The 19,112-nt window shown below is 46.6% G+C and overlaps 1 protein-coding gene and 1 long non-coding RNA gene across 3 annotated transcripts in view; both read right to left on the reverse strand.

Moving 5' to 3' along the window:
* Positions 1–2,360: 2,360 nt before the first annotated feature.
* Positions 2,361–12,340, reverse strand: LOC311424351. The gene is made up of 3 exons (XR_014686067.1): positions 12,199–12,340; positions 10,695–10,987; positions 2,361–2,455 (listed from the first exon to the last, which is right to left on the reverse strand). It is a non-coding gene; the product is annotated as an uncharacterized lncRNA (long non-coding RNA).
* Positions 12,341–12,350: 10 nt separating this feature from the next.
* Positions 12,351–19,112, reverse strand: part of DPYSL2 (dihydropyrimidinase like 2) — a 51,712-nt gene continuing 44,950 nt past the window's right edge. For both annotated transcript variants that reach the window (XM_084499415.1, XM_084499416.1), the window contains exons 12-14: positions 17,376–17,555; positions 15,767–15,932; positions 12,351–15,188 (exon numbers count right to left, since the gene is read on the reverse strand). In XM_084499415.1, coding sequence (XP_084355541.1) covers positions 15,097–15,188; positions 15,767–15,932; positions 17,376–17,555 — 438 coding nt within the window. In that variant the 3' untranslated portion in view covers positions 12,351–15,096. The remainder of the gene's footprint in view (positions 15,189–15,766; positions 15,933–17,375; positions 17,556–19,112) is intronic.

Raw genomic sequence — 19,112 nt, forward strand, 5'->3', positions numbered from 1 at the left:
AGTTCATTCAGCCCAGGAGCTCTTTATATTCACACTTGAGAAAACAGAGGTTCAGAAGAGAGTAACTTTAACCCCCTTCTCCTCAGGACTCACCTGCTGATCAATAGGGTTTTATTTTAGACGGTTTTGTGCTTCCACAACCTCTGAGCCTTCACTTTCTGGCAGGGCACACTGGCTTGGATGCCGTGCCCCAGAGGCAGGCACAGAGCTGCATGTTGCACACAGAGGGAAGGCAGGTCCCTCCCCAGCTGGGCACGGTGCGGATGGGGTTATGTCTGTCACTGTTACGTCTCTCACCCCTTTGTCAGTGCCTCCTGACTCCCTAAGAGAGCCCTGCACGAAGCTTCTGGGCTGGGATCGAGAACCAGGATTGGGAATTTTCCTCCAGGAGGCTAAGAAGGATTTCAAACCTCAGGTTTCATCAATTCCCATTGCAGTCGGTGAGCTGGTACAGTGCTTATAGGCAAGCACATGCCAACAGAGTCTGCTAAATTATGGCAGAAAACTGCTTCACAGGCACTCACCTTGCAATGCAAGTATTAATGAGCAGTGCTCACCCCATCACAGTGCAGACACAGCTTCGCAAGGACGATTTAAAACAAAAATTGTAGGGTTTTGGATTACATCCCCTCTGTTGCTGTGGCTTCTTCATAACATGAGTATTTAAAAAATAAACGTATTATAAATAAAAGGACCATTTAACATCCATCTGACAAGTTACAGCTAAACCCAGAGTGTATAAATGCCTTTTTTTTATTTATTTTCAGTTTATAAAACCTTGTTTCTAAGTTTATATAAAACATCTTGCCGGGATTTTTTTTATATTAAAGGAACACTAGGACCTAATCCAAAGACCACTGAAGTGGATGGAAATACTCCCATTGATTTAAGTGAGTTGGGACCAGGCTGTTTTTAATGTGGGATGGGGAGAGATCTCTTTGAGTCCGGGATGAGGGAATCTTGCCCTCTGGTGGATATTGTGCACATTAGAAATAAAGTACCAGGAAAAACTGTTTTAGAGTTGGATTAGAAAAAACAAACAAACAAACAAACAACCACCAGTCAGCCTCTGTGCTAGGAGGGGGGAAGTCTCCAGTAAGAGATAACGAAGGCCTGACTATTAACACCAGAGTAGCCCCACAAAAGAAAAAAAGGGCAAATTTTGTAATTTATTTATTTTTCTCCAGATTTTGGTCTGCTCAGCTTCATGAGGTGGGGCTGGGGTGGGATTTTTAAGAGCTACGCTAACAAGATCTCCATTGTTCATCACATCTGATGGGGCTGCCCAATAAAATTCAGCACCATCCATACCCACACATTTAATAAGGACTGGCTGCCAACAAACCACAAAGCTGGTTCCCCAAAAGACCACGGTGGCTTTGTTGCAGCTGGGTTCCTCCCTCTGCAGCACCGGGATTTGGTTAGGGATGCTCTGAGGGTTTGCTAGCCCTTGCCAGGGTTAAGGGAACTGCTCTGCTCAGGGATTTCTTGATGCTGGGGAAAGGCAGGGCAGCTCGGTCACAGAGGACATGCTCTTGGTTGTTGAAATTAACATTGGACAGGGAGGAGAGGAGAATGGATATGAAAAATTCTGAGCCCAAGGGGTTTTTGCTCCAGAGAATCTGACTTAGGGCTCTGGCATAAGAACAAATCTAAGCTTCTTTACCATAATAAAATAGTTCTGGTGAGATGCTTTCATCAGGGGAACTCCAAGCTCCTTACAAAGGTGGTCAGAATCATATTTCTCTTTTATAAGGGGTAAACTGAGGCATGAAGTGAAGGAATTCACTGTCCCCCAAACCAGAAACTGGCATGAGTGTGGCACTCATTTCAAGTACCTTCAATGTAGGCATTCCAAGCAGGGAAAGAAGCATCCTTGCACTAATTTTTGCAGCTTGTCATAGGACAGAAATCTTTCTCCCTTGCCCAGTCTTGTAGGAGAAAAGGTTTTAAATGATGATTGAGCAAGTAGAATCACAAATCAGCACTAAGGTTGTATTAAAGCTCTAGGTAGCACCATATGGGCTGTTTTCCTTACTCTTTCCATTGAGGTAAAAAGATGCTAGCTAAGTTGTTCGTACAATAAAGTGAATGCCAAAATATATTCTTTCCACTCCTGCAGATGGAAATTGAAGTGGTCCTACGGGCACTTTAAAATCAGTGCCTGCAAAAAAATGCACAACAAAGAGATGGTTCAAAGCCAGATGTGTGGGATGCCCCAAAAGGCATCTCCTGCAAGAGCTACCAGCAGCACCTCTGCTATGGCACGTGGCTCCTGTTCTGATTTCGTAGCCCCAGCCTGTCCTGTTGCTAAAAGCTCTTACACTGGCACTGATACCAGCTCACCTCCCGTTTGGATCCAGCCCTCTGGAAGGGATAATGTTGCCTGGCTGAGTTGTTACTGTCCACTGCAGCAGGTAATGTTCTGGGCGCTCATGTGGGAGACCAGGGAAATCTGGAGGAGGGAAAGTGACAATTTTAGTAGGGAAAAGATCCATAATTATTCATGGGGATGTCTCTCTCTCTCTGCACTAACTGAAAAAACAAACTGTTCAGAATTATTTTGAGCTGATTTGTTCTAGCTGAAGTTCCCAGCACAATTGGTTCGCCAGAGCCAGAGGGGGGAAATGCTAAAAGCCAGAATCTGATCTCAATTACCAGCCTATGAAGCTCATTCTGACTCTTGCCAAGGATGACTTGTACCTCATAACCCCAGCTCCAAACCCAGTGTGGATACACAGGAACATTGTGAAAACAGTAAGAGCCACAGCAAAACTGGCATCAGAAGTTGATATGACTCCAGAGCAGCTCTGCTAAAATAAAATAAGAGGATTTATACAGATTAAATTGATCAGAACATGTGTCTTTTGGGCCAAGGCTTGTTACAATACAAAACCTTTCACATCTAAGCAGTTGGTAGAACCCACAGGCCACACAATCTGTGTCGGTGTAACCTACTGATGGCAAGCAAATGCCTTAAAGACACTCCACGGACTGGAGAATCACTCAGCTCGTGGTACGGGGAGCACATCAGTTGTGAGGCTGCAGGGTCAGAAGACATCCTGTGATATGCCCAGCTCCTAGTGTTGTTACCAGCACTGCGTTCACATCAAAAAGGAAAATAAGCCTGCTTTGAGCATGAAGGGTGCTTCCTGAAATACTGATTCTAGCACCTGGGGGAACAGCGAAGTGGTACGTCTTGCCTTGCAAACATAAGGACAAGGTAGAGCCAAACCTGGGCTTTCCCTGGAGACACCTGATGGGTATGGGTTGGCCATTAAGGGTCAGTCAGCCCTGCACTGGAAAATGGCAGGTCAGAATAGAGTTTATGCTTCTAACCAGTTTTAAAGGCCAATATCCTGCACTGATGCTTTTATGGTCCCAGGACTCTCAGCAGGGTCTCCTAGAAAACCCCGATGCTCTCTCATCTCTACCTTCTACCCTCACTGAGAGGTAAAGAGCCTCAGCACTGCAGCATCATCCATCCTAACCCGAATTAGCCCACGGAGAGTCCTGGTTGCCCCGTAGCAGCTAGGGCACAGCAGATCCTATTATCTGCAAATTAATAAGGTCGGACCTTCAATTCGTGTGTTGAACCAGGTGGCTGTGAGCTGAAACTCTGCCCGAGATGACATAGAAGGAAGGCAGGCAGTCCTTTAGGGACAGCACTCCTGTCCCCAAGGGACTATGCACTGCTGGAGGATGGCAGTGATAGCCCAGATCTGGTAGCACGTGCTGCTTTCAGACCCAGGGAACCGACCGGTGCTGGCACCAGGCAGATCATTCAATATTTACGGGGAATTTCAACCGTAAAAGAAAGCTGCTGTGCCTTAAAAGCTTTCGGAGGATGAGCTCCGAGATGGCACAGCAGTCCAGCACTGGCCCAGGCCCAGCAGATCGGTTCTTCCACTCGTTTTGCCACAGGATTTCTGCATAACCCGAGATGACTTCGTCCCTCTGGGCCCCTCTTCTCCAGCTTTAACACTGAGAGCATCGCGTGCAGTCACACACCTCCTCTGGCTATCTCTGTTATTAATGCTCCACACAGTAGCATTTGCCTCAGACAATAGAGCCCCAGTTTTGGCTGGATGCTCCCGTGCTGTCACTGTGTCACAGCCATAATAATGTAAATTTATGGTAGCCCAGTTGTGTTTCTTTTCCTGTGCTTCCTGCAGGAGCCCCTTTCCGTATTCCAGTTGTTGAAGGCAGAGACAGCTCCACACAAGCTGTGTTAGAAGATGATGGATGACAGACCTTTGAAATCTGCCATTAAGCTGCTATTGTTCTCGCAAATGTGTTTACAGGCTAAAAGAGACCCAAACTACTGAAGTGTCGTAATCAGCAGCCAAACCCACAGGGAGCAGCACAGGCAGAAAACCCAGCCTCTACCTGGCTCTGCGAGGGAGAAGGCTGCTGATGTCCAGGGCAAAGAGCTCTGCCTTGGTCTTTTCCATTCCTAGGGGCACTCACAGTGTAAGTTACTCCTTTCAGGGACTCTTTCTTAAAACAGATTTTGTGCCGGGCAAATACAGTGGCTCTCATTCTAAATTGCAGCCATCAGAGCAACGAAGCCCAGTACCCTTTCTTCCTCTGAAGCTGAGCAGGTAACACTGCACCCTTCCTCTCCTCCACGCCGCCTGGCTCATCAGCTGTGTTTGTCCCCTGGCTTTTCTTCTCTCCCCGTCCCTCTCCACTTGAATTTTAATCAGAAGCAGCAGCTGAGCAGAAGGTGCCATTTCCATAGCTACGGAAGAGGCATCGACAGCAAGAGGTGATGGAGAGGCTTTTACCCAGATGCAGTTGTCATTAACATTCACCATAATAACCTCGCCTGCAAGCACAGCCCTACTATGGCAATGAGACGCCGGGGCTGTAAATCCTTGCTCGGGCTCATCTTTCATCACAGAGAACAATACCTTTTGGGGTCAGATTTTTAATCTGCCAATTAATCACTTTTATCCGTGGCGATGTTTACGTGCATGCAGAAACCTCTTCAAACCGCGTAGGGCTACGGCTGTGGTCACCTTGGCTCAGGCACGCGTGGCCAGGAATTGCCTTTTCTGAGGTTTTGTGCACACACACAGGCACACGCAGCACCTACCATCCTTACCACGCTCCTCCCATTCGGCTGCCTTGTGCCTCTTGAAGCAACACTTCTTAGCACAGACAGGCTCGCTGTGTTTCTGGCTGAACCACCGAGTTATTTTGGGATGCTGCTTCCAACCTTTCCCCTCCATTGTTTCTGTTTGTGTGTGGCTTGCGTTTTCCGTCTTTCCTGCTCAAAAGCGCAGCCTGAGCCAGAAATATTCCCTCCCTCCAAGATCTTCACAAAACTAAAACGTTGTTTGGGAGAAAGCAACCCCTGTCCTGACACAATGTGCCTCAAGTCCCTGACGGTTTAGGTTTCATTTCAGGTACAAACCCTCAGCAGCGGCCAAAACGAGAGGCTGTAGGGTGTGTGGCATCCTTTGGGACGCACATCCCATGGGGACTGGGTCTGGCATTAGGTGGAAGCCTCCGCAGCGCTGGTTGTGCCCGTGGCAGTGGAAATGTTCACTGCAGTGACCCAGCAGTGGCCCTGCCCTGGCCACTTGGAGATTTCGGTCCAAGCTTCCCACGCAGCAGCGCAGGGTGAGGAACCGGATGAATAAAATTGAATTTGAACGTGAGGGAGGGAATGCGGGTGGGAGAAAATAACCCCTTGAGTAATTTATGAGGCACGTTTATAGCTGTTATTTATAGAGCTCTATGGGAATTCACATTGTTCTCTGCCATCTGACATTATTTGGCAGTTTAGTGGTGCCTGCAACTCACCCCCCTCACCCCCCGCCCCAAAAAGCCCTCCTCCCATCCCACGTTTTTGATTAATAAGCTTGAAAGCTCAGCATGTCAGGAAGTCCTCCGAAAGACTGTCCCCGCTCCCCTCTACTAACTTATGGTTTAAAGGTACAAGGGCTTGATTAAAACTCTCATCACAGTAAATCAATGGTAGCTCAGGGAAAACAAGGTCCCTTCCCTCCCCCTTTTCAGCCAAAGTTTACTCACTTCTGCTTTTCTGGCGTTTGATTTTGCATGCATGCAAAAAAAAAAACCCTCAGTCAGTGCCAGCAGTAAAGCGCTCGCTGGGGGTGCCTGGTGCTACCCATGGCAAGCTGCAAGCGTGCTTTCTGATGCCTTCAACGTTATTTTTGGAGGGATTAATGAATTCAGGTGCAGTAAAAATAGGCTACTGCAAACAAACTGATTCCTCCTTAGCATACTGGAAGGAGAAAGAATGTCATCTGCATGAGCACGACCTCAAGGGTCCCCACAAAGCAGGCGAAGCAGTTGCACCACTGCTGTGGCTGCTCGGGGTGGTGTCTGGAGTGACCTTGCCTGGTAGGAGCTGTTAATCCAAGTGTTCGCCTTGGCTGAGGCCGGGGCCACATCTGGAGCTGAGCAGAAGAAACCTTCCACTCCCAGTCAGGACGCTACGTGGGCCCAATCTGTGGATCTAATTATAGGAGCGAGGTTCACAGTAGGATGGAAAATTCAGGCTGATTTCTCCCAGTCTCCATGCTAGCAGGCAGGAAGAGCTCATTTCCTTGCCTACCCTGGTGTCCCACAGTGGGGACAGTCATTTCACTGGGTTTCTTAAAATACAAAACTCTCATGAGACTTGGACCCAACTGCTAAGTCCTCGCTCACAGTGGAGCCCCTTAAGCTTCTGTAGGGTCTTTTGCATTCAGCAGTGTGGCTGCTGAAAGTTTAGTAGAGGAAAGGACAGAATGCACCCAACTCGAAGCGAAGATGTGGGATGGCAGGTCGTTACAGAGCTGGCCCAGAGCCTGGGAAAGCCTGGTCTCTGTCAACAGACAAGCATTAGGGAGGGGAGGAGAGAAAAGAGGAGTAAACCACAGGGGCTCCTGTACAGCTCTGGTCAACCCACAGATGATTTGGGTCCCAGCCCTGACATGCTCAGCTCAGAGTCCTCTGAGGTTTCACGTTTCTCTTTGACCAAGAGGCAACATGAAATGGCTCAGAAGGGAAGGCCACATCTAACCTCACGAGGATCCTGCTCTTAACAATACTGCCCAAAATCTCTGGGAAGTGGCAAGCTTTTGGAGCCAACAACCTGCGTGTAGCTGATGAGCTGTGATGTCTGAATGCCATCTAGTCCCAGCCCAGTCCCTAATTCCTGTTTGTGTTGGCAGCAGACTTCTTCTCCCTGTCCCAGACGTGCAACACTGCACCACGGTGACATCCACCTCCAAACATCTCCCTTGCTCTCTGCCTCTGTCTTATAGGAAGAGAAAGCCACAGGTACGCACATAAATAAAGCAGTGCATTTTTCTGCTCAGTTGATGTCATTAAGGGAGAGAAATGCAGTCTAAAAGCGTGTATCTGATGCCCTCTTGTGGAACTGCTCCTCTTCAGAAGAAAGGCACAAATGCTCAGTAGCTTTAAAAGCCTCTGGAATAGGGATTTTCTTTTTGGACTTACAATAGGACTCATAATTATAGAAAATAAGAGATTGGTTAGCAGTCTAACTAATCATTTTCCATAAAACTACCATGTAATTTTGTAAGGTAGCAAGTGGGCTCGTTCTCTCTATTATTTGAATAGTTGTGGTAGTCACACCTCATTGCCACATCACCTAACCTTTAATAAACGAGACTGCACTGCAGCTGCGTGCTCTGCTTGCTGCTGGGTATTTTAGGGGCTGATGGAGAAAGCCGTGGCTGTCACACAAGCAGGAATGAAACTGGAATCTAAGCGTGTGAGCTCAGGAAGGTTTATCAATGCTTGTCTCTGAAATAAATGAAATAAAAGCAGAAAATAGGATGGTTATGTTTCGGAACTGAAATTCAGAAGGCAGAACAGGTTATCACTTGACAAAGCTGTCTAGTTAACACAGCTCTCCGACCTACTGCGTTTATTCTTGCATTTGCACTATTTTGCATCTTAGCAATGTTTTGCATAACAGCTATTAAATATAAATGTCCTCAACTGCCCACAGAAGTATGAATTTCGTGTCATCCTCTATATTGTGATCCTAATAACTCAGTGCAATTGGTTTAATGTTATGCTCTTGGACTCCCAGGTTACATGGGAAAAGTGAGCAGGTCCATGGCAAAATGAGGTTCTTCGTTTTCTCTGTGCACCTACAAATAGCCACAACAGAAATCCATAGCCAAAACCTGAAGAAGGCAGGCTCATTGGTCAGATCTTTGCAGTTTTAGATGGTGTTATGAGCTTATTATTAGTGATACAGCCTTCCAGCAATTCGCTCTGGCGTGACTGTAACTCAGGAAGATGAATAGCAAAGGGTCAGCAAGGGGAAGGCAGCGCAACCTTCATCAGCACACATTAGGCCAGTTAGGCTTATAAATAAAATAATTCTGTGTGATTTTGGTTACAGATCTATTGCTCGCATCACCCAGCAGGGCATGTTGCATCTCTGCTGCAGGTCGTGGTGGGATGAGGAGTGGAAAGCAGCCAGAGCCCCACTTTCAGCTCTGCTGCTGAGCCACCCGGTGTCAAACAGTGACCCCAAAGCACAGGCCCATGTAGGCCTTAGAGGGATCTTTATTCTCCTGCAGGAAGATGTTATAGGAACTGCTGGAGAGAAATGCAAGGCAGGCCAATTCACATCAGAAACAGGGAGAAAATTAACCATGAAGATGGTTAGTCCGTGGAGTAAAGGAGCAAAGGATTTTCTGCCATTTGAGGCTTTGCAAGCCAGCACTGACAGACTCATGCTAAGGTATTTGCCAAGTCTGACTGGTTAATAGCTGAAAAAAAAGCTTGTGGAAAGAACCCCACACTCAGGAACCCAGTGGTAAATCCACAGTGAGAGTGCCAAGGCTACAAGTCCGTCACAAGCCAGCAGTGAACAAAAGGTGACTTCTCTGGCCTGCTTTGTGGGAGAAAAGCAGATATTTTCCTCTGACTGCAGAGCAGTCAACTGGCAAAGCTTGCACTTTCACAAGAAGAAAGAGGAACTGGAGGAGCAATAGGGAAGAGGGAAATGATTCCCTTGCAGATGTAAGCCAGCAGCTAGCTCTTGGAAAGAGGCAGTGGCACAGCTTAGCCTGGAACAGAATTAGTTTTGCTTATTTTCAAGAAAGAGTTTGTTTTTCTCTGGCTGGTGTTTTTGTTCTGTTTTCTTGGGGAAAGGGAGTGTTTTTTCTGCTACTGGTAAAAACAACACAGAGCAAAATTCTGCATATTTTTCAGGTCAGAAAGAGGAATCAGTAGGGCTTTTTTTCTCAATGAGAAATGAGTGGGACAACTAACATGATAAACCAAACAATTGCTCATACTTTCCCTCTTACTCCTTCCACACCAGGAGTGGTTTTTTTTGCAGGGAACAACTGCATGAAGCCAAAATCAAAAAATAAAAAAATAAACAAACTCTGTTAGCCATAGAAGAAGGGCAGGAAATGGCCAGGAAGAAACAGAACCATTCCACGGGAAGGAAAATCCTGCCATCTCGTCAAATCTACCTTATCTCTGGTTTTGGATACCACAGTTTTGTAAAGAAAAGACAGTGTCTGTTTAAAAAAAAAAAAAAAAGGCTGTTGTTTTTGTTTGTTTTGTAACTAAATTAATAGCTAATGTTTATGGCTCACTCTGTATTTTATTACAGGAGGATGTCCTGAGAATACATTCATATCCCTTTAACATGGAAATGCTATCTGATAATATAATAGAGAGGATAGGAGGATATATGAATATGTCATCTCTGTGTCACAGTAATCACAAGCCTTGTGCATGCTCTACATTTATTACATCCTCCATCATTCTTAAAATGATCCATGTGCCTCTGGGGAGTTTGACATTTTCATTTTTACGTGTCCTGCTGCCACCTAATGGTAACGAGCTAAACTGTCACCTTTCGTGTTAAAAAAAAGAGAAAACCAGTTCCCACCCTACAGCCTGCACCAGTGGGGAACAAGCAGGTTTACTTTAATTTTTAAAATGTTTAAAAAGTCATAAAAATCGTGGGAAATTTAAGTGAATTAAACTTAGTGTTAATTATTTTTGTCCTGGAAAAGCTACCTAGAGTCATAAATAGTACCTTAGTTAGGGACATGAGACTGAGACTGCTGTCAGGAGCTCCAGTGCCAAAGAGCCCCGGGGCTTATGCACTCAGACACCTCCAATTACTGTGGTGGAAGGTATTAAGCTGCAGAAACACTGCTTTTAGCCTGCAGGAAATACAAAATAGCGCAAATTAACCTTGTCTGCTGCAAAACTGGTTCAGTCAGAGAGCAGCACGCGGATGTGCTTCTATATATGTGTGTGGATATAAAAGAGCCCTAGGTCACAGCAGCTTTGGTTTGGAAAATCCTGTGGCAGGTCCTGGTACACGCTGAAGCAGGACAGTTTAGGTGCAAGGGCTGGTGATGATTCCTGCTCCCAGCCACCCTTCCACTAAGCAATAAACCAAGGCCCAGTGTCCTCAGCTCTGATAACCCATCTCTCCTCGCTAGCTGACAGCTACTTTTCCAGGTCACTAAGTTAAATTCATCTTCCACTTCCTTTCTTCTGCTGTTAGCCACTAATTCTGTACCAACTTTAAGCTCAGATTAGCCCTATATTTGGTCCTACGCACACGGCTGCAGACCAGTCAATGGGAGGCCTGCAAGGAACCAAATTAGTGCATACCTAATGAGCTGGATCTCAGTGCTGCCAGCATAAGGAATTACCTGGATTAACGAGTTGATGAAATACAGCTCTTCCTCTGCTCTTCTGCAGCAGCAAAGCAGCACGGCCCCACTGACCTGAATCTCTCTCTGTGATGTCTGACTGCTCTGCTCCTCAGAACATGTTAAGATCTGGCTGTTGATTGCTTCTTCCTGACCTCAAAACCTCTACATTTCAGTCGATTTTTTTCCTGTTCTGATGCTGCTGCTCTTGCACTAAGTCCTGCTCAATCATAGGCTCACTGGGTCCCTGGAACTGACTTCCTGGGGAAGAAGTTTCTTTCTTCCACTCGAGTCTGGAGGAAGAAATAATGATAGAATAAAAACAAATGGAAGCTCCACAGATGTGTGTTAACTAAACATCAGTGCTTTAGCCTTGCATGTGCCTACTGTTGTGATATTATCACTGGGACAAGCTAATACACCTTGCACACAGCTACTCACCAACCCTGCTCTATCCCATTTGTGTTATTGCTAACGTCTAAGGAGTTCAATAATTGCTTGTCATTGGTAACAGAGTCAGGATCCCCACGCTAATCCAAGTATTTTATTAGTGGATGACCGCTGCCGAGTGTTTCTCATTAAATACCAACCAAAAGTTTGTTCCACTTGTTGGCCGGCTGATGGGTGTCCTTCAAATTTGGCAAAACTTGGTAAAAATCCTACGTTCATCAACATCCATAACTCAAATGCATAAACCTTGAGCTCAGCCTGCCTCAGCTGTCCCACGGTGCTGCAGAGGCCATCGCTGCACTCGATGCAATTTTCTAGTGAGGACTTAATCCACAGTTCCTCTTCCCAGAGGAAAATTGAAAAGCTACCGTCCCCTTCTGAGCAGATCAAATTAAAACCCTCTTAAAACTTTGCACTGGACTAAACTACCAGGTTTAAAGCTGTGTGGAGAAAACTAATTGCATTTACAGAGCATTTAAACATTTGGCTGTAGGCTCCAGCCGTGCTCAGATTCGGGGGAAGACCACCGAGGGGGTTGTCCTTGTGGATGCATGGATGCAGCAACCGATGGCGTGAGCAGCTGGTCGTGACGTTGGCTGGTTCTGAGACCTTCCCACGAGGGAGCTCTCCATCCCAGCAGCTCTCCGACACTGTAAAACCCAACCACTACCACTGGAAGTGTCACTGGCGTTTTTCCAGCCAGCTCTCACACTCCCCATTCAGTTAGCTGTGTGTGGCTTCCATTTGAGGCCCTACTTTCCCTCCCCGCCTCCATCGCTGTTACGAGGGTTCGAGTAGAAACACATTGGAGGGCTGAGGACTGTGCCAATAGTTTTAGCTTCTTTTGCGTGCCTTTCATCAGTGATCTCTGCTTAACCACACAAGGTAGAGCCGGGAGCTTTCAGGCAAATGTGTCTGCTTTGCCAAACGCTGCCTTAAGGAAAAAGCTTCCCTGAGAAGAGGCTTGGTCTCTCTCTCCTCAAAAGGAAACTACACCACGGACCATCAATTCCTCTTCACTATCATCATCTTCCAAGGAACCGTGGAGCCTTACCTTCAGCTCTGCTACTGTATAGCTCACTCCTACACAGGACTATCATCAGCCTACGTTAGCAGTGATCTGAGAGCCCAGGCTGCTTTTATCTGTTGAAGGCACCAGCCAAGGTATGCGGTTACACACAACACGTATCGCCTTGAGACACCTAGTGAAACAACAACATTTTGTCTTTATTAGGAGTTCCCATGGTAATATAACACAGAGTTCTTAAGGAATAAAACACAAGACTTGGGGTTGGGGTGGTTTTTTTTTTGCCATTGAGACAATGGGCAAATATCAGTACTTCTTTTTGTCTACACACATGATCAGCTTTAGCACTTACAGCTCCTCCACTCATGGTTCACAATCACAAATCCAAGGGTTAAATCCAGCTAGTATTAAATCCTACTTCTTTTTTTTTTTATTTTTAGAGCTTCAAGTCACTGCGGTTAATTAATTAAGTCATCGTCTTTTTTCTTTAAGCATTTACATATGACATTCATTAAACAGACACAAAGCGGACGAGCTCTCACAGGAAAAAACATGCTTACATAGCCTGCAAAAATCTTTTTTTGTGATTTTTTTTTTCCTTTTGAAGAACAAATTAAAACTAAAAAGTCATCATGAGTCAGTGAAGGAAAAAAAAGGAAGACTTAAGTGAATACTGAAGAGCCGCAAGTGTTTCGTAGAATTGAAACGGATCTGCATTTCTTTTTTTTTTCTCCCCAACTCGTTCAAATTGATTTTAACATACAGGTGAAAATAAAATGAAAATAGCTGCAATATATATTACGTTCACGGATTACTTCACAAACAAAGTGCAAACTCTTTTATGCAAAACTAAACAGCCAGGAGTTAAACCTAAATGCATGGATGAGGATGGCAATGTTTTTCCTAACTTTCATGTTCAAAGGGGCCTAAAGGGATCAGGTGCTGAAGCTGGGAGCATTTGGGTACCTACAGAGCTTCCAGATCCTTTGAAAATCCCAGCATTGATACTTCATAACCACAAATTTGGTAGTTGCTTCTTAAAAGCCTTCATATACATCGTTTTTCCTTAAAAGAACCTGTAAACACCATTTAAGAAAATACTCACAAATACGGCAAAACAAGGTCAATGTACGTGGTGAAGTACAAACAGAAGAGAAAGCAGAAGATGCAGCCAAGTGCCAGGGCGTACAGACAGTGGAGGTAATGCTGTGGTAACTGTGGGTGGAAAAGCTCTCTGTGCTAAGAGACAGCCCGAGGCCTCGGGGCCGTCAAGCCCTGCAGCTAAGTGTACGTGGGACTCTAATGGTGCAGATTTATTCTCCATGTCCTGAAAACGTGAGCCTCCAATACTAAAAGACCTTCAGACCTGGAAAATATTTAAGTGCCCAGATCCCGCTGACTGCTGCAGAAGCTGCAGCACCTGAATTCATTCCAGGACCGCTCTCACCCTATGGTTTCAAAAACCTGAGGCAGCAGGCGTCCGAGGAACGCCCAGGCCTTCGTGTGAATATTTACACAAATGCAGATTCCTGAAGGAATGAGGGGCTGTGAAATTTGCACCGTGGATGAGAGATTCTCAGCTGCTGTTGACCCACTGAGCTGCTCCGAGGCTCCCAGTTACAACAGCTGGGCATCTGGACTCTAATTGGAATTGCCACGGATGCTCAGGCATGCGCTCACCCGCCCGGCCGTTCGACGAGAGCTAAAGATAAGCTCTTGTAAAGTTTTAAATAACCACTCCTAGATGGCCAGGAAAGGGGACGTGGCTGCTCCAGAAATCTCCCAGGCAAAGTCTTGCTCTTTGCCTGTGGCCCCCTGCTCATTGATGGCCACCTCCAGGACCAAAAGGCTAAGAACTGCTCAAAGCTCCTCAAAGAGACTGTCCCAGCTCCTCAGCCGGCATCTAGCCCTGTTGTTTGCACCAGCTCAAGGCCCAGTATACTGAAGTGAAGATCATAGCTTATGAACCTGCTTCGCGACCTCCTATTGCAGCTAAGTGGCAAGCATTAGCTGGAACGGAACCTGGGGACACCTGAAGTACCAGGGTGGCAGTGACATTGGCGGGGGCTGTAACTCGAATGAGACTTGGGAAGGACCGGGGAGAACTGGGAGATGCCCAGTTTGGAGATAAGGCTTCGTAAACACAATGATACAAACATTTTAAAAACATACACAGATGTTAAAAACAAAACAAAAAAAAATCCTCAAGGACCTAACTTGCAGCAAAATCCAGAAGGAAAATAAAAAGGAAAAAAATAATAAAACTAAACAGAACGAAAAGTCCCCAACAATTCTAGCTCACCCGATGGCAGGGTGCGATGCGTGTTCCTAGTGCTGGGTCCTGTTTCTCTCTCTTGGCAGCAGACAGCTACTCAGGGACCTGAAGGCGGCGGTGGGGAAAGGTTACTTGCTGAGACTCGTGCCCCTCCGTGCTCGCCTAGCTATTCTGCTGGAATACAGAACCCTAAAGAATATCCAGTTTAAAACCCTTGAACTACTCTTCTGCTTGACATTGGAAAAAAAAAAAAAAAAAAAAAAAGCTATTTTTTTACATTTATTTATTCCTTTTTTTTCTGTGTCTTAAAGGCAGCTCCCGGGAAATTCACTTTATCCTTCCTTCATTAAAAGAAAGATGCTGAATGGGACTGAGGCCACATATCTCAAACAACCTCTTTACATTTACTTTTGCATGTCAGAGGTGTCAAAACAGGGTTTGTTTCTTTAAATGTGTAGGGGCTGATGGGGAAGTGAGAGGGGTTGGTGAAGATGAGGAGGGAATCTGAGGGGACTGAAAGAGGCGCCTTACTTCAGCCCCCCCTCACTGGTTGCCCGCAGTAACTGTCACAGGCTCTAAAAGAATCAAAAAGGGTCTCCAGGTGCCCCCGTCCCCTCCCCTGGTCCGCTAGGCGGGCGCAGAAGGGGTCCTTAGCCCAAGCTGGTGATGTTGGCACGTCCGCCGGGCGGTGCCACGATGCGCTGAGTCGTGCGGCGTGGGATGTTGTCGTCGATCTGTGCGCCTGCGGGAGAGAGAAAGCGATGTCAGGCCCGCTGGGCAGTGAACACAGGCACGCCGTCCTCTACACATCAACAGTTTTCCCTCAGCGAGCCTTTTGCTGTTTTCTTCACACATTTCCAGCCCTGCTTTTTGCTCAGAGCCTCGCCCTGCCACACTCGGTTTGCTGATTCCAGTTGTCCTGGCTCAGCTCCTTGTGCCAGCAGTAGCTGCTGAGCCCATCCGCACCGCTCCACCCTCGCTGCAGGGAAATGGCACGCTGTGAAATGAATCTGCTGCATACCACGGCTGCAGCTGGGCTCAGCTGGCAAAGTTCCACTGGTGTTGCTGCAATCTGCCCTGCTCAGACGCCCGGTTGAGGACCGAGCAATGGGGGAACTCAGGGTTCATGACACGGCCTGAAAATAAGCAGGACTCCGTGACAGCTCCTACGCTGTTCTTCCTTTCTAAAGGAAAAACCTCCAAGCTAAGAACACCCCACGAGCTCTCATCACCTTCCAGCTCCAGCAGAATTCAGAGCAGGGGAGCATAAACAAGACACGGTTTGGAGACACTACACTTCAGCCCCGCACAAGTACGTACCAGACAAGCTGAACCCAGACTGGTGCAGGTTCCTCACGGGTGGGGCCTGCTGTTTGGCAGGAGATGTCTTAGCTGAAGACGCCGGTGTGACAGTCTTCGGCGTCACCGATACTTCGCAGACGGGCCCGTCGTAGAGGCCTCGAGGCACACCCCGCAGCTCAGCCAGCTGCAACACACAGAAGCAGGGAAGCCTTCAGGGTGAAAACAGCCTTCAAAACAGACCTAGACAGCTGGCCTGCTGCTGCTAAGCCAAAGACACACAAATTTCAATATTCGTCTTTAGCAAGAGGATTTGAAAGCACACAAAACCTCCTCTGGGCTGGACCCTGGGTGGTAGCCGGCCTCTTAAGCAGTGTGGCTAAAATAAAAGATGTTTGGGACTGTTGTGGCCCCAGCTCAGGGGTGTTTGCAGCCTACAGACAGCCCCAGCTCTTCCCCTGCACCACCACTTCTTGCCTTTAATGATCTCAGCCTACCTGTTGCTGTATTAAAGGCTCCCAACAACTCTCAAATGAAACTTATTACTCACACCCCAAAAGGGAAATGATGCTGATCCAGAGCCAAGGCTGCGCAAACAGAAATCAGGCTGGCCTCACGTCTCTGGCTTCAGAGCTTTAGATTGGGTTAAATGCAATTATTCCAGTTGAGATGCTGCCCAATTGGATTTATAGGTCAGAGACACAGTTCTGCAGGAGGCCAGAACACGACAGAAATCACAGAGCTGTTCTCTGCAGTGCTAAATTATTTGTGTTTGTAACACTGATAACTTGTAATTTCCTCAGGAGAACAATTAAGGAAAGATCAGTTGCAAGGGACGTGCAGGCTACCGACGGTCAGCAGAACTGGAACAGCTCTGGTTTTGTCCAGGAGAGGGCAACAGCTCAGACATCGAAACCTCCTTCTCCTCAGAAATCTGACTTCATCTGGAAATAAACTTCTTAAATCCTCTGCAGCTAAATTGCAACCGAGCTCAGCATCATCTTCTCTCTCATCTTTTTACCAACTAAAGGCATTTCAAAACGCGGTTTCTGTTTTGATTGGGTGTATTTTACCAAAACACTCTTCCAACAATTTTAGCCTCTTAAAAATAGAAACATTCCCACTTCTATCCAGGCAGTGGGCTGTGCCTCTGACTCACCAGTCACCAGACAAGAGCATCTGACAGAAGGGAAAGCAGCATAATGTATCGTTAACAATAAATGAGAGTTCTAAGCTGTTGCTGAAAGGTTTGATGTAGAACTGCTATCAGTAAGTTCTCTTGGTGCTTCTGTAGGAGGAGAAGTCTGCTGGGCTATCTGCAGATTGACTCATGTCTAAACCAGACAGTTCTCACTCTGTCCAGGTGCCACCAAGACGGAGCACAATTATGGAGCAGAAGGATAAAATCTGCAGCAAATCCAAGCTGAAGACAAAGCATACTCCTGTCATGACTCAAGCAAATAGCAAAAATGAAAGAGGAATGAGATAAATGTGGCTCCTATCCAGGGAACATTTTCTGGTGCCGAAGTGTGTGTATTCAGCGAGCCAGGGGATTGCATCTGTTTTCCACCCACTTGAACTCAGGGGTTGCAGAGAGACAACAAATGTGCACCCAGCCACTTCTACTCACCCTGCTCCTTGCTTTGATGCGCTTGTAAACGAAGTCAGGGAAAGGTTTCCTGGGGATATACCGCCCGGAGCCCTCGGTTACGTGGAGATTCCCGTCCTCCAGCACGATCTTCCCCTGGCTGATAACCACCAGAGGCGACCCACGGCACTCCATGCCTTCAAAGATATTGTACTCCAGAGACTGGAACAGACAAAAAGACAACGTGATGCAAATTCGTGCCAGCAAAGCCTGCCATGTTTTAACTAACCATCCCCAGCCATGCTAATTCCCCAGGTTTCGAGGACAGATGGAAGCAAACCTGATAGTGTTTAAAGTTATTGAGGATTTACTCATGCACGATGTTCTTTGTGAAGATTCTTACAGAGAAAATCCAGTTTCAAATGCAAATACTTTGAAGTGTACCCATCAAAATGGATTTAGGCACCTATCCTTCCTGAGCTGCATGGGATTGAAGAGTCAAATAAAGTTTTATCTGGGTTTCATATGAAAAATTATGGTAATTTTTAAAAAAATGTATTTCAAAAAAGCGTTTTGCTGATGGGTCAGGGACCAGGGCAACCTTGTTTTACTCTAACGGGATTGCTCATCCTCGATTAATAGGATTTGAAACATCACACCATGGAAAAAAAGGCAAGTTTTAAAGGAATGGCGGGTAAATGTCCCACCCAGGAACATCCTGGAACGAGATGCACTCCAACCATGTTATTTGGGGACTCGTACTCTGGTGATCAGCTCCGAGACAAACCCAGGGCTTTTTTACTGAGTTAATGACAGAGTTTGATCTTGGAGTGTGTTATAAGTATGGGTAGGCCTGGCTGCAGATTTACAGTTAGCTAGAATGGCGGTTAAACCGACAGCAAACCGGGTCCAGCAAGAAAAAAATTGTGGTGGCAAAGGAGGAGGCTTGGTTAGAAACTTATGAATTAGGCTGTTCCAAGAACAACACCGTCTCCCTCCCTAGCTCCTCATGTTTCCTTGCCAGACAGTGGCAACAGCGGTGTGAATTCTTGGAAAATGTTTGCATGTTGCTCTAGCATTTAAAAATGTTACAATCATCTGCTGCCACATAATCAGCATGGAGCCCTGTGTCGCAGCAACCGCTTGCCCTGCCTTTCAAAGGGCCTTTTGTTTTATTCTTGATCAAAGGAGGATGCCTTGACTCTCTGGGCATCCCATGTAATGATTTCTTCTCTGATACAGGGCTGGTGTGCAGTGTGAGACACACAGAAACACCCCAACAGGTGCAATGCCAGCTCTGACAGGCAATGCAATGAGAGGTGAAGAGGTGAAAAGCTGGACCTGTAAGAAAAAAAGTTGCTGCTTGTTCAACAGCCCTTCGAGCTCTAACAAACCACTTGAAAGAGAGCCCTTCATCCTCCCCAGTCTTGGCACCACGTCTGAACTTGCAGGAGTCCCAGCGGGATTGCAGTCTTTAGCCTAAAACCCTTTCTGAGCAGTGACTCCAGGGTGGATCCGGCCGCCCTTCAGCCTAGCTCTGAGACCTATGGCAAAACGTGGAGGTGGCACACAGTCAAACCTGACTGTACTGGGGCATCTCCACAAAAGATTAGGTCTCTGAAATTTGTGTTAGGAAATTTTCAACAGTCCAATTCATTTGCTAAAATCAACAGCCATTAAATGGCAACAGCTGTCAAACATTGAATCCAGCAAGCTACTTCCAGCTCTTCGAGCTGGTCAGCTCCCGTAAGCACAAACCCAGGTTTGGACACTAAATTC

This window comes from Aythya ferina (genome assembly GCF_964211825.1).
Source record: "Aythya ferina genome assembly, chromosome: 27".
NCBI classification, from domain to species: domain Eukaryota; kingdom Metazoa; phylum Chordata; class Aves; order Anseriformes; family Anatidae; genus Aythya; species Aythya ferina.